At 44.6% G+C, this 13254-nt stretch overlaps 1 protein-coding gene across 1 annotated transcript; it reads right to left on the reverse strand.

The window, feature by feature from the left end:
- Nucleotides 1-1719: 1719 nt before the first annotated feature.
- LOC138980214 (uncharacterized) lies at nt 1720-5468 on the reverse strand. Its single transcript, XM_070353053.1, has 4 exons — nt 4813-5468; nt 3912-4316; nt 2718-3477; nt 1720-2170 (listed from the first exon to the last, which is right to left on the reverse strand). The coding sequence occupies exons 1-4, from the start codon at nt 5221-5223 to the stop codon at nt 1767-1769; spliced, it is 1980 nt and encodes a 659-aa protein (XP_070209154.1). The 5' UTR covers nt 5224-5468; the 3' UTR covers nt 1720-1766.
- Between the last annotated feature and the right edge of the window lie 7786 nt (nt 5469-13254).

Here is a 13254-nt window from a genome sequence, read left to right on the forward strand (position 1 = left end):
CTTTAACGATGGTTTCGTTGACCTTTGACCTTTTCAAGGTCACAGGTCAGCGTCAAAGGAAAAATTAGACATTTTATATCTTTGACAAAGTTCATCGGATGTGATTGAAACTTTGTAGGATTATTCTTTACATCAAAGTATTTACATCTGTAGCCTTTTACGAACGTTATCAGAAAAACAAGGGAGATAACTAGCCTTTTCTGTTCGGCTTTTCTCGGAAACTATAAAAGTGACCGGGCTCAAATTTTATGTGAACGTGACTCATTGTGTTGTGAATAGCAATTTCTTCCTGTCCATCTGATGCCTCATATAATATTCAGAACTGCGAAAGTGACTCGATCGAGTGTTTGCTCTTCTTGTTATATTTGTATTAATCTTTTTCTTTTTAGGCCCCCGCAATTGCATTCAGGCTGCAACGACTGGTTTTTCAGTGCCTCTGTGTTATTTAGTGTTATTTGCCAAAAAAAACCTGCCTATGCTTTGAATCATGTCTTGACTTTCAAATGTACGCGCCTGTGTATGCGTGTGTCACTGAGTGTGTGTGTGTGTGTGTGTGTGTGTGTGTGTGTGTGTGTGTGTGTGTGTGTGTGTGCACGGTGTGTGTGTGTGTGTGCACGCGCGTGTGTGTATGTGTGTTTGTGTGTGTGCACGGTGTGTCACGGTGTGTCACGGTGTGTGTGTGCGCACGGTGTGTGTGTTTGCAGAAACATGCGCATGCGTATTACTAGGGATTCCCCCAATTTCCGCGACCTTGACCTTAATACTCTCGATGTCACTACTTCGGCGTTCAAGTCAGTTCATGCATAGTGAACAGTCAGGAAGTTAACTTCGGGAGTTCCCACTTCAAAAAGAGGCCTCTCCTTCCAGTGTTTCTGACTTCCAGTTCATGCATACGGGCCCTGGTGACTTTATGTGTAGCTCAGTGTCAGGGTGAAACAGAGCAGATAAAGTTTGCTACTCTGTTCTAGTCAGTTTGTGTGTCTGTCTCTCTTTCTATAGATCTGTGTGTTTGTGCTTGTGTGCCTACTCCTTTGTGAGGGTGTCCTCCGACAGACTAAATAGAATGAGAATACCAAGCGTAAGCAATTGCCTTATCTGATTGGCGGAGATGCGGGAAGAAGCGGTGGATCACTTTAATATCATGCTGATAACTAGCTGGTTTTCTTGCGAAGAAGTTCTATTTTGTGCTTGGTAGTTGTTCTCTCTTCAGTTAACCTTGAGGCCTTATAAGAGCTAATTAGCTTTGATAGACATCCAGCACACAATAAATCACGAAAACAAATCACAACGGGGGTATATCAAGAGCCTGGGCGCTTAATTTGGACCAGTGAAAAGGTCATCACGAATCATCGTAAAAAACCCCAATCTCACATAACTTCAAAATAACACGATGAATCGATATATTTGTTTCACTTCGAGGAAACCATTATTTTAAGCACAAGAAAAAAGGGAAATTATTTAAAACCGGAGAGAGAATAAGTATATATTTATTCAAATGAACATAAAGAAGACTGTTTGATACTTTTTGCGCGCGCACGTGTGTGTGTGTGTGTGTGTGTGTGTGTGTGTGTGTGCACGGTGTGTGTGTGTGTGTGTGTGTGCATGGTGTGTGTGTGTGTGTGTGTGCACGGTGTGTGTGTGTGTGTGTGCATGGTGTGTGTGTGTGTGCGTGTGTATCTATCGATAAGCACCAAGACAAATGCACACAAAAAATCAAAATAAACGTTTCACCTTTTTAACAGATACGAGTAACATGCACTGTTGAATTATTTACTGTCAAATTGTGGCGTCACAAGGGCACCAGTAAAACCCATGCAAGGACTATAGTACCCATCACCATCACCTCTTGCCTTCACCCACACCCTCTGTCCCACCCCCAGCTGTACGGACACACTGCTGCTTCCATTGCTTGTGTAGGAACCGTGGAGATAGGCGTAAATGTTATCGTCCACCATGATGTAGGCAAGCACAGAGCTGTCTTTCTTCCCAGCATGCACAGTGGCAGTGAAGACATAGGTTCCCGGTACAGACGTCGTGAACACACCTGTTGTGTCGTCATAGCAACCGCCTTCGTTTACTTTCACACTGCTGAAGACTATTGGTTCGTCACCTTTTGTCTTTGCCTCGTCCATGAACATGGCGTTGAATACTGTGGTCTTGCCTACCATTGCTGAAAATCAGATATAGTAAGAATTATAAATATACTTTCCTGGAACATCATACACTGAAACTGGATTTAAGGGGTCGAACATAACATGGCATACCGATAGACATAGACACAGACGGAGAGAGTGACGCTTTAACGCACAGGTAGATACAGAGAGCCGGTTACACAGAGACACAAAAACATTAAGGCAAATAAAGACACATACGTACACAAAGGTACTTACAAATTGGCTTACTCACACACACACACACACACACACACACACACACACACACACACACACACGCACGCACACACGCACGCATGCACACACGCACACACACACACACACACACACACACGCACGCACGCACGCACACACACACATTCACACACACACACACACACACACACACACACACATAGGGCACTCAAATAATTAAAATTGTGTATCTGTTTGCTGAACTGCTGTCTCTCCTAGAAAGCAAAACTATACAAGGTGAAATCTGACTTGTAGCTAATACAAGTACATACATGTAAACAAGTCACACATTTTAAAGTGTTAACCTACCGACTTTTCCTTCCAGTGCTGAAGTCGTCGTTTTTATTGCTGTGACGTCATCTTCTAGTGCTGTCGTAGTTTTCTTTAACGCCGTAACCTCATATGACAACGCTGACGAATCTGTCTTCATATCAATCTCTCTGTTCTTTAACGCTGTGAAATCCCCAGACAACGCTGTCACATTTTTTTCCAGGTGAGCCTCATTGTTCTTCAATGTCGTGACGTCAGCCTCAGTGCTTTCCAGCCTGGTGACCAGTCGGTCCAGCTTGTCGGCCAGCTGTGTGACGGACAGGGGCCTGGTGACGTCATCATCACCCCCCTCCACCACCCGCCCCATGCAGGCCCCCACCACGTCCTGCTGCACAAGGGAGACGTCAGTGACGTCATAGCGCCAGCTCCACATGCACTGCTGTCTGTCGGCCTGCTGTCTGTGCTGGTCAAGCCTGTCCTCGCTGAGCAGCGCCGCCTGCAGCTCCTTCCTCACCCTCACCACATCCGGGTCACTGTCGCTGACACGTGCAGCACGCGACACCAGAGCCGACAGCGTTTCCTTGGTAACGGTGGCCGCGGTTTTTTGCGCGCGTAGCTGACTCCTGGGCCGCTCTTCCTTCGCCGACACCTCGTCCAGCAGCTCGTCACGTGACCGCTGGATACTGGCCATGATGACGTCATAGCGGGCGTGGATTTGCTGCGTCACGTCCTGTTTGTGACGTGTCAGTTTTTGTTCGTCACACTCCACGCGAAGCAGGGAAGACTCCATCACTTGGAGCTGTGACAATCACCGCAGGATCATCATAGGATTAGAATATTAGCAAAATAACTCAACATTATTTAATTCATTCACAATGTTTTACACCCCACCAGAGACATAGATAGTATGTATGTCTCTGACCCCACCGACTTGGATTGTAATCGAGTAATGAATTTGAAAAACAAAGTTGTAAATTTCGCTGTCATCAGAAGTCAACACTGTGCTTCTTTTCTTTGAAATTCGGTTGGCTTTGACAAGAATGCCGGGAAAACGGGATGGTCACTTGCATAACTTGTTTTGAACTATTGAACTAATTGGTATCAAATGGAGGAAATACTATACGTTCTGCGTCAGAAAAATAGTCATCGCAAAACGGCTCAAGATTTTCAACTTTTTTTGCAGTTAACGAACTTGAAGGGTGAAGAAAAAACGAACCAACTACAATAACACACCTGTTCCTGGGCTGATGTAACCAGTGACGTCACTTCCTTCCTGGCTTGCGCAGCAGCAATGGCCAGGTCTAAGGTTGCGTGACCTTCGTGTGACGTTAACTTGCAGTGCAGGCAGATACTAACGTCACATTGCTGACAGTGGAAACACAAGGTCTGGTCCAGGTGAACCAGACAAACACCTTTCTTTTCGATCCTTGCAATCGATGGTTCACCAAGACTCAAAGATGTCACGTGATGATTACGCGTGCATTTGTCATGGCAACGTCGACACTCACGGCACATGCGCAGTGAGCATTGGTGACAGACATGCGCAGCGTGTTGCTGGTTGCCTTCATCACACATGTCACAGAGAACAGGGGGCGGGGCTTCGTCAACACTCTTCTCGTGGTCCACGTAAAAGTTGCTCTGCAATAAACATGGACAAAAGGTAAGTTGGTTCTCCTGTTCATCCTGACTTGACTTCTGTGTGTGTTTGTGTGTGAGTCACTGAGTGTGTGTGTGTGTGTGTGTGTGTGTGTGTGTGTGTGTGTGTGTGTTTATGTTTGTGTGTAAGAGGTCGAGAGACAAAGAGACAGATACACAGAGAGAGGATAATGTATCTTAAATTAAAACAGACAGAACTGATAAGAGGGGAAGGGGGTGAGGGGGGGGCGGGGGAGGAAAGTGTTTGCTTATAGATCGCTTAAAGGTGAGTTCGTTTGAACTTTGAAAACTGAGGTTAAACACACTGAGGTTAAGACAAACGATTGTGTAAACTGAAAGTAGAGACGGATGCTCAAGTAAAAATCTGGAAAGGTTTTGAAATGTTAAGCTACTCTGCCGTGTAGTGTGTCTGCAGCCAATAGTCTCAAGGTAAACATGTTCCAGGGAAACACATATCAAGAATAAAAGCATTCCTCACCTGTAAATGTGCCACGCCCCCTTCAGGCACAGGGACAGGAGCTCGACACATAGGACACAGCAATACAGCTTTTCTCGGCTCTTGACCGCTTGTGCTGACGTCATTTGAAGAAAATGTGACGTCATCAGACTCCTCTTTGCTGTCGGGAGTCTCGGGCGTTTTCTTTTCGTTGTCATCTCTGTTCGTCTCAGACTGTTGTTCTTCACCTTCGGGTTGCCGGCCATCGTCTTCAGGGGGATTTCCCGGAGTTGCTATGGTAACAGAAGCCTCTAGTGTGGTCAGACAGGGCAGGCAAAATGTGTGAAAACACGGCAAGATTTTAGGTGTACGCCCTCGGTAAGGCTCCATACACAGACCACAGGTGTGACGAAAGTCTTCATCCTTCCTTGTTGACGCTCCGCCCGTCGCCATTTTGGATTGTGCGCTTGAATCAAGTTCACACCGAGAAAGACTGAAGACTATGGCTATGTCTTGCTGGATTTCATTTTCACGGTCGGTATTCTGCAGACATTGCGCTGTAGAGAAATGTACTCATTCTTTCACTGGTACTGGTAGAAGCAAGCTTACTTGAGTTGCACTGAACAAACGAAGGCGTGTGTGTGAATGCAGAGACACCGACAAGTAAAACACTCAACACATCGAGAGCTAAAACACCCCTCTGCTTGCATTCAGTCTAACACACTCGGTGTATGAATAGAACACTATGAGCGAGTTTTAGCGTCAACTAAGGTGACTCGAGTCGAACCGGAGGTCGCAAAAACTCGGTCCGGTACGACTGGAGTGACGTCACCGGTTAACCAACTTTCAACCTTGCTTCCTGCGTAGGGTCTCTCCAGTTCCAAGATGGCTGCCAAGGCGAGGTGAGAAACTTCTGCAAATATTTTTTGACAAAGTTACGGATTGTGAGAAGACATTTGTTGTAAATCACTTAGTCTTTCAAAAATTAAGGATACTGGGTTGGATACTGTCTTGGTTTTAATGCATTTTATTTTAGCAGTGATGTTTATTTTGGGAAGAAATGAGGTCAACAGGAGTTTGGGTGCGATTTCGGCTCAAATGTACTTTAGCGCCCTGAACTTTTACCCGGCTGTTTTGCGCTCGATTTTCACGCTCACTTCTTCATTGACGTTCGAATCGATAGTTCGATGTTTTGGCATTACATTCACATCAATAATAAAACAGTACTGCTTGTTCATCATCGTCGTCCATCAACTCTCCACAACAGTAAATCCGTAACGCGCTTGTCGCCATCTTGTTGCAAGGGACGCGACTGGACACAACCCAACAGCGTTTCCGCGAAGAAAAAACCCAGACATGCGCAGTGACCCTACCGTAGCTCAACCCTGTTCCTCGCGAAAACTCGCTCCGTATTGATAATATTCTCATGTGTGTCAGTGTGTCACTGTAGTGTGGTGGCCTGTATAGCGAAGTGAGAGCAGTGACAAACATGTTACCGCGCTATTTCGCTGCCTACTGCAGGGTGAAGCCTTTACTGCTTGCGTCAGGAGGTAAAGAGAAAGAAGAATTTGTCAGAAACGAAACTTGCCTGTTAAATTGAGCTCTATACCGTGTGTGTATGTGCATGTCGTTGTGTGTTTGCGTTCAGCGACTTTATGTGTGGCGCAATGTCAGGGTTAAACAGTGCTGAACAAGTTTGCTGTTCTGTGTGAGTCTGTTTGTCTGTATTGCCTCTCTCTCTCTCTCTCTCTCTCTCTCTCTCTCTCTCTCTCTCTCTCTCTCTCTCTCTCTCTCTCTCTCTGTACGTGTGTCAGTGTGTTTGTGTGTGTGTGTGTGTGTATGTTCAGTTGTGTGTGTGTGTGTGTGTGTGTGTGTGTTAGCGCTGGCGTGCTTGGTTATAACTTATGTTCATAGATGTAAGGTATGTCTTTTTTGCTACATCAGTTTGTATTCATTTGTTGCATGAATTCGTGTAGATAGTTATGTATTCTGTATGTTTATGAACAGTATTGATGATGAATAATTGTACTTGTCTATTTAAATATTGTGTTATTTATTTATTCTGGATTAATTGCTATTGATGTATACATATTTATTAAACGATTTATTTATTTATCATGTCCATATGTATTTACTCGAAACAACTTGTTTCTCTGCTTGCTTTTGAGTCTTCCTTATTTAAATACACACACACACACACACACACACACACACACACACACACACACACACACACACACACACACGTACGCACATACACAAACACATACGCACACACACTCACACACACACACACACACACACACACACACATACATGCACACACACACACAAACACACGCACGCACGCACACACACACGCACGCACACACACACACACACGCACGCACGCACATACACAAACACATACGCACAGAAAACACACACATGCACGCACGCCCGCCCGCCATGACCATATCTTTAATTTTAATGTTCCAAGACAAACACAGACTTCCTCATAATCATATCAGAATTGACATAACGAGCAACAATAGAACTACGGGAGGCTTATACAAAAGGTTTCTCTAAATCCGGTACAAAAGAAATGATATATGTTATAATGTAAGTTTCATTATCTTCAGTCCTTGAGAATGGTTAATTAAAACACAACTAAAACAAATCAAAAAAGGTAAGTTCCAACATATTATCGTGATATATTTCACGACCTAACCCCAACCAATGTCACAATGAAGCCGACAGTCGGTGTGTGCGAATAACATATATATCACTACTGTGCCACGGTCATCTTGTTGCTTTGTGCATATAGTATGGCACAGAAGACCAAGAGTTCAACAGATCAGAAGATGAACATTTTTGTGGTACATACATGTGTTTTGCCAGTGTGTGTGCATAATATGGCATAGAGGACATATTAAGGTAGCACAAAGATGAACATTTTTGTTGGTATATGTAATCTGCAACGCTTTTTTCATATATAGTACCGAAGACACCGGATACAACAGAATACAACCATTTTTCGTGGTAAAAGTATTTTGTATTGCATGAGACAGACAGACAAAATAAATGTAGTACTGGCAGTGACAAGGGGACAGTAGAAATAGGCCCTACACACATGTAGTGATGCTTAGTATTGACGTACTCCGCTGAACAAAATGGTACCACTATAGTGCAGACAATACAGAATACACGTTTCTGGTGGTACTTTAAAATGCTGTGGTCCGACAGACAAAATGGTACCAATATAGTGTAGACACAATACACGTTTCTAGTGGTCCTTTAAAATGCTGCGGTCCGACAGACAAAATGGTACCAATATAGTGTAGACACAATACAGAATACACGTTTCTGGTGGTACTTTAAAATGCTGTGGTCCGACAGACAAAATGGTACCAATATAGTGTAGACACAATACAGAATACACGTTTCTGGTGGTCCTTTAAAATGCTGTGGTCCGACAGACAAAATGGTACCAATATAGTGCTGACACAATACAGAATACACGTTTCTGGTGGTCCTTTAAAATGCTGTGGTCCGACAGACAAAATGGTACCAATATAGTGCTGACACAATACAGAATACACGTTTCTGGTGGTCCTTTAAAATGCTGTGGTCCGACAGACAAAATGGTACCAATATAGTGCAGACACAATACAGAATACACGTTTCTGGTGGTACTTTAAAATGCTGTGGTCCGACAGACAAAATGGTACCAATATAGTGCAGACACAATACAGAATACACGTTTCTAGTGGTCCTTTAAAATGCTGTGGTCCGACAGACAAAATGGTACCAATATAGTGCAGACACAATACAGAATACACGTTTCTAGTGGTCCTTTAAAATGCTGTGGTCCGACAGACAAAATGGTACCAATATAGTGCAGACCGTGACAATACAGAATACACGTTTCTGGTGGTACTTTAAAATGCTGTGGTCCGACAGACAAAATGGTACCAATATAGTGCAGACACAATACAGAATACACGTTTCTGGTGGTACTTTAAAATGCTGTGGTCCGACAGACAAAATGGTACCAATATAGTGCAGACACAATACAGAATACACGTTTCTGGTGGTACTTTAAAATGCTGTGGCCCGACAGACAAAAAAGTAACAATATAGTGCAGACACAATACAGAATACACGTTTCTGGTGGTACTTTAAAATGCTGTGGTCCGACAGACAAAATGGTACCAATATAGTGCAGACACAATACACGTTTCCGGTGGTACTTTAAAATGCTGTGGTCCGACAGACAAAATGGTACCAATATAGTGCAGACACAATACAGAATACACGTTTCTGGTGGTCCTTTAAAATGCTGTGGTCCGACAGACAAAATAGTACCAAAGATGAACGGCAGAACAAAAGAAATGTGTAAACCTGTTTGGTATCATGTTGTTCTTCGACACACAGACAGCACCATAATGATACCACAGACCCAATCAAGGCACACTCCTTCTCGTCATACTTTTAAGCTCACCATCGTAGATCTCGCAAGGCTTTCTAATGGGATAAGACTATCCCTCTACTTGACTTTGTCACATACCATAATTCAACACCTTGACGGTTTGCTGACCGGCACGGTTGGCCTGGTGGTAAGGCGTCCGCCCCGTGATCGGGAGGTCGTGGGTTCGAACCCCGGCCGGATCATATCTAAGACTTTAAAATTGGCAATCTAGTGGCTGCTCCGCCTGGCGTCTGGCATTATGGGGTTAGTGCTAGGACTGGTTGGTCCGGTGTCAGAATAATGTGACTGGGTGAGACATGAAGCCTGTGCTGCGACTTCTGTCTTGTGTGTGGCACACGTTATATGTCAAAGCAGCACCGCCCTGATATGGCCCTGATGTGGTCGGCTGGGCGTTAAGCAAACAAACAAACAAAAAACCAAAAAATACAGATTTGGCTTTGACATCGGCTACCTTTCAGCGCAGTGTAATGCGTCTGACTTGAATACCATCCTCTTCATTTTTGTTGTACAAAGACACTTTCATTGAAGCATGTGAGAACATTCTTCAAATGGGTACATCTGTTGGAAAAAATCGTTCAAGTTTTGAAAAGATAAATAATTGCTTAAATAGAAGCAACAAAATCTGTGTGCAACAGTCAAAAGTGATTGGAAAAAAAGAGAATGAAACAACGAATAAAAGTTGTATCGATAGTCATTAAAATAACAACTAGCCAAGCCTTTATACAATTTGTATCACATGATCACTTTAACTTATAACATGAACAATCACATCTACTAGGCGACTCATTTAGCAATATTTACAAAAGAGAGAATCACTGCAAAGATTTTTCTCTCAAACGTGTATGTTTACAGATAATGGTGCATCTTCCTAAGTTTCGAGCATAAAAAAAGAAGAAAGAATAAATAATATATGAAAGAAATCAGAACGTGCCTGCGTGCGTTTGCGTGCGTGCTTGTGTGCTTGCGTTTGCGTACGAGCATGCGCGCGTGATTGTGCGTGTGTGTGTGTGTGTGTGTGTGTGTGTGTGTGTGTGTGTGTGTGTGTGTGTGTGTGTGTGTGTGCATCAAGGCATATATATGCACTAATACAGTCCAAATAACCGTTCAACTTCATGATCTGTATCCATACAGTGAGTCACTTACTGTCAAGTTGTGGCGTCACAAGGGCACCAGTAAAAGTCATGCCAGCACTATAGTACTGATAAACACCACTCCATGCCTTCACCCACACCCTCTGTCCCACCCGCAGCTGTACGGACACACTGCTGCTTCCCATGCTTGTGAAGGAACCGCGGAGAGAGGCGTGTTCAGTATCGTCCACCATGATGCTGGCCCATACAATGATGTCTTTATTGGCAGACTCCACAGTGGCAGTGAAGACGTAGGTTCCCGGTACAGATGTCGTGAACACTCCTGTTGTGTTGCCATAGCAACTGCCTTCGTTTACTGTCACAGTCTTGAATACTATTGGTTTGTCCCTTATTGCCTTGTTAATGCCCCTGGCGTGGAATACTATGGCCTGGCCTGCATTTGCTGAAAAACAAGTGTAGTAAGAAATAGTTCATTTTCTGGAACAACACACACACACACACACACACACACACACACACACACACACACACACACACTCTCTCTCTCTCTCTCTCTATCTCTCTATCTCTCTCACTCGCATGCAGTACCAGCTGATCAGCACAGACCAAAGCGAGATGAAATAGACTTTCTGTTTGTAAGACTCCCGCCATGTCAGTCAGAATTTTCTTTTCTCAAAACGTCTCTTTTCCTAAACCTCTAGTTTACCTCCATTTTGAAACCACATTAACTCTTCCTCCGCCCTCCCTACTTTTAAGACCATGTTAAAAAGATTGTTTTCTCATTGTTTTTTTTTATTCATAAGTCCAATGACATACATGTCAAATAATGTGTAACCGCGAATGTATCTTACTGCCTAAAAGCCCGATGGGCCCAACGGAAAATAAAACCTTGAAACATTGAAACCTTAAGAAAACTTGACAAACTATGCAGTCATCTCATGTTTGTCAGACCACATTTACCACTAAGACTATGTCTATGAGTTTCGTCTTCGTTAATCTCGGCTGAAGTTTTTATCTGTTCATATGATCAATACGATCCCGATTATTACAATGTTACAAGTGTATTTTGACTTTTCAAGGAACTGATTTATTAATTTACTGATGCAAGTTAACCTACCGACTTTCCCTTCGAGTGCCGAAGTTGTCTTCTTAAGTGTTGTGACGTCATCTGTTAGAGCTGACGTAGTTTTCTTCAGGTCAGTCTCAGTGCTGTCCAGCCTGGTGACCAGTCGGTCCAACTTGTTGGTCAGCTGTGTGACAGACAGGGGCCTGGTGACGTCACCATCACCCCCTTCCACCACCCGCCCCATGCAGGCTCCCACCACGTCCTGCTGCACCAGAGAGACGTCAGTGACGTCATAGCGCCAGCTCCACAGGCTCTGCTGTCTGTCGGCCTGCTGTCTGTGCTGGTCAAGCCTGTCCTCGCTGAGCAGCGCCGCCTGCAGCTCCTTCCTCGCCCTCACCACATCCGGGTCACTGCCGCTGACACGTGCAGCGCGCGAGACCAGAGCCGACAGCGTTTCCATGGTAACGGTGGCCGCGGTTTTCTGCGCACGTAGCTGACTCCTGGCCCGCTCTTCCTTTGCCGACACTTCTTCCAGCAACTCGTCACGTGACCGCAGGATACTGGCCACGATGACGTCATAGCGGGCGTGGACTTGCTGCGTCACGTCCTGTTTGTGACGTGTCAGCTCTCGTTCGTCACGTTCCACACGACGCAGAGAAGACTCCACCACTTGGAGCTGTGACAATATGAACGGTTGGAATATAATGGATAAGAACATCAGCAAAATGTAATCTTCAAAACCAAGAGCACACTCACAAGTGTTTCCCGTGAGAACAGTTCGTCTCACCATCTGACACTCTGCTCAGGCTTTCTCATGGGATAAGACCTTCTCTCCACCTACCTTCTTCTTCTTCTTCAGCGTTCCAGAATTGTCTGGTTACGTGTGAGCTCGTTTGCCTATTTGGGTTCCCCACACTATACTCTGAGAGCATAGTCAGCTCACTCCGCTTTTGTTGAGTAGGGTATTTTCGTGTTTCCATAACCCACCGAACTCCGACATGGATTACAGGATGTTTTCCGTGTGCACTTGGTCTTGTGCTTGCGTGTACACACGAAGGGGGTCAAGTCACTAAGCAGGTCTGCACATAAGTTGACCTGTGAGATCGGAAAAATCTCCACTCTTGACCCACCAGGCGGCAGCGACCGGGATTCGAACTCACGACCTCCCGATTAGGAGGCCGACGTCTTACCACCACACCACTGCGTCCGTCTCTCTACCTACCAAACACGAACAGCCTGGTGCTCTCTGTGCACAGGGGAATTCTTTTTTTCTTCTTTTTTTTTTAAGAATTGATTGGTGCCTTTTGTGGATTTTATTCACCCAGAAACTCTAACCCACAACAGCACGCTTTCAGGGTGATGAATTTTGGTATGTGACCAAATGGAGGGATGGTCTTATCCCATGTAAATAACTGACCAGGTCTAAGATGTACGTGAGGCTAAGTGTTCTCACGTGGGCCTTTAATGGAGTAGCCTAAAAAACTTAACCTTTACGTCAGGCACACTCGTTACAATACATCAATTTGATTATTTTGTTGTTGTGAAGTATTCATCAATGTTTTGGACATAAACAGATCTTTAAAAACCCACCTGTTCCTGAGCTGATGCCACCAGTGACGTCACTTCCTTTTTGGCTTGGGCAGCAGCAATGACCAGGTCTAGGGTCACGTGACCCTCGTGTGACGTCAACTTGCAGTGCAGACAAATACTGACGTCACATTGCTGACAGTGGAAGCACAACGTCTGGTCCTGGTGAACCAGACACACACTTTTCTTTTCGATCCTTGCAATCGATGGTTCACCAAGACTCAAAGATGTCACGTGATGATTCCGCGTGCACTTGTCATGGTAACGTC

Source organism: Littorina saxatilis, linkage group LG11, assembly GCF_037325665.1.
Source record: "Littorina saxatilis isolate snail1 linkage group LG11, US_GU_Lsax_2.0, whole genome shotgun sequence".
Classification (NCBI taxonomy): domain Eukaryota; kingdom Metazoa; phylum Mollusca; class Gastropoda; order Littorinimorpha; family Littorinidae; genus Littorina; species Littorina saxatilis.

Excerpts from the sequence above, each read along its gene's own strand:
- LOC138980214 (XM_070353053.1), bottom strand. The coding sequence starts at position 5,223 with ATGGCGACGGGCGGAGCGTCAACAAGGAAGGATGAAGACTTTCGTCAC. Across the intron at positions 3,478-3,911 it reads TTACATCAGCCCAGGAACAG|CTCCAAGTGATGGAGTCTTC; the intron begins GTGTGTTATTGT and ends TGATTGTCACAG. Across the intron at positions 2,171-2,717 it reads AGCACTGGAAGGAAAAGTCG|CAATGGTAGGCAAGACCACA; the intron begins GTAGGTTAACAC and ends TCTGATTTTCAG.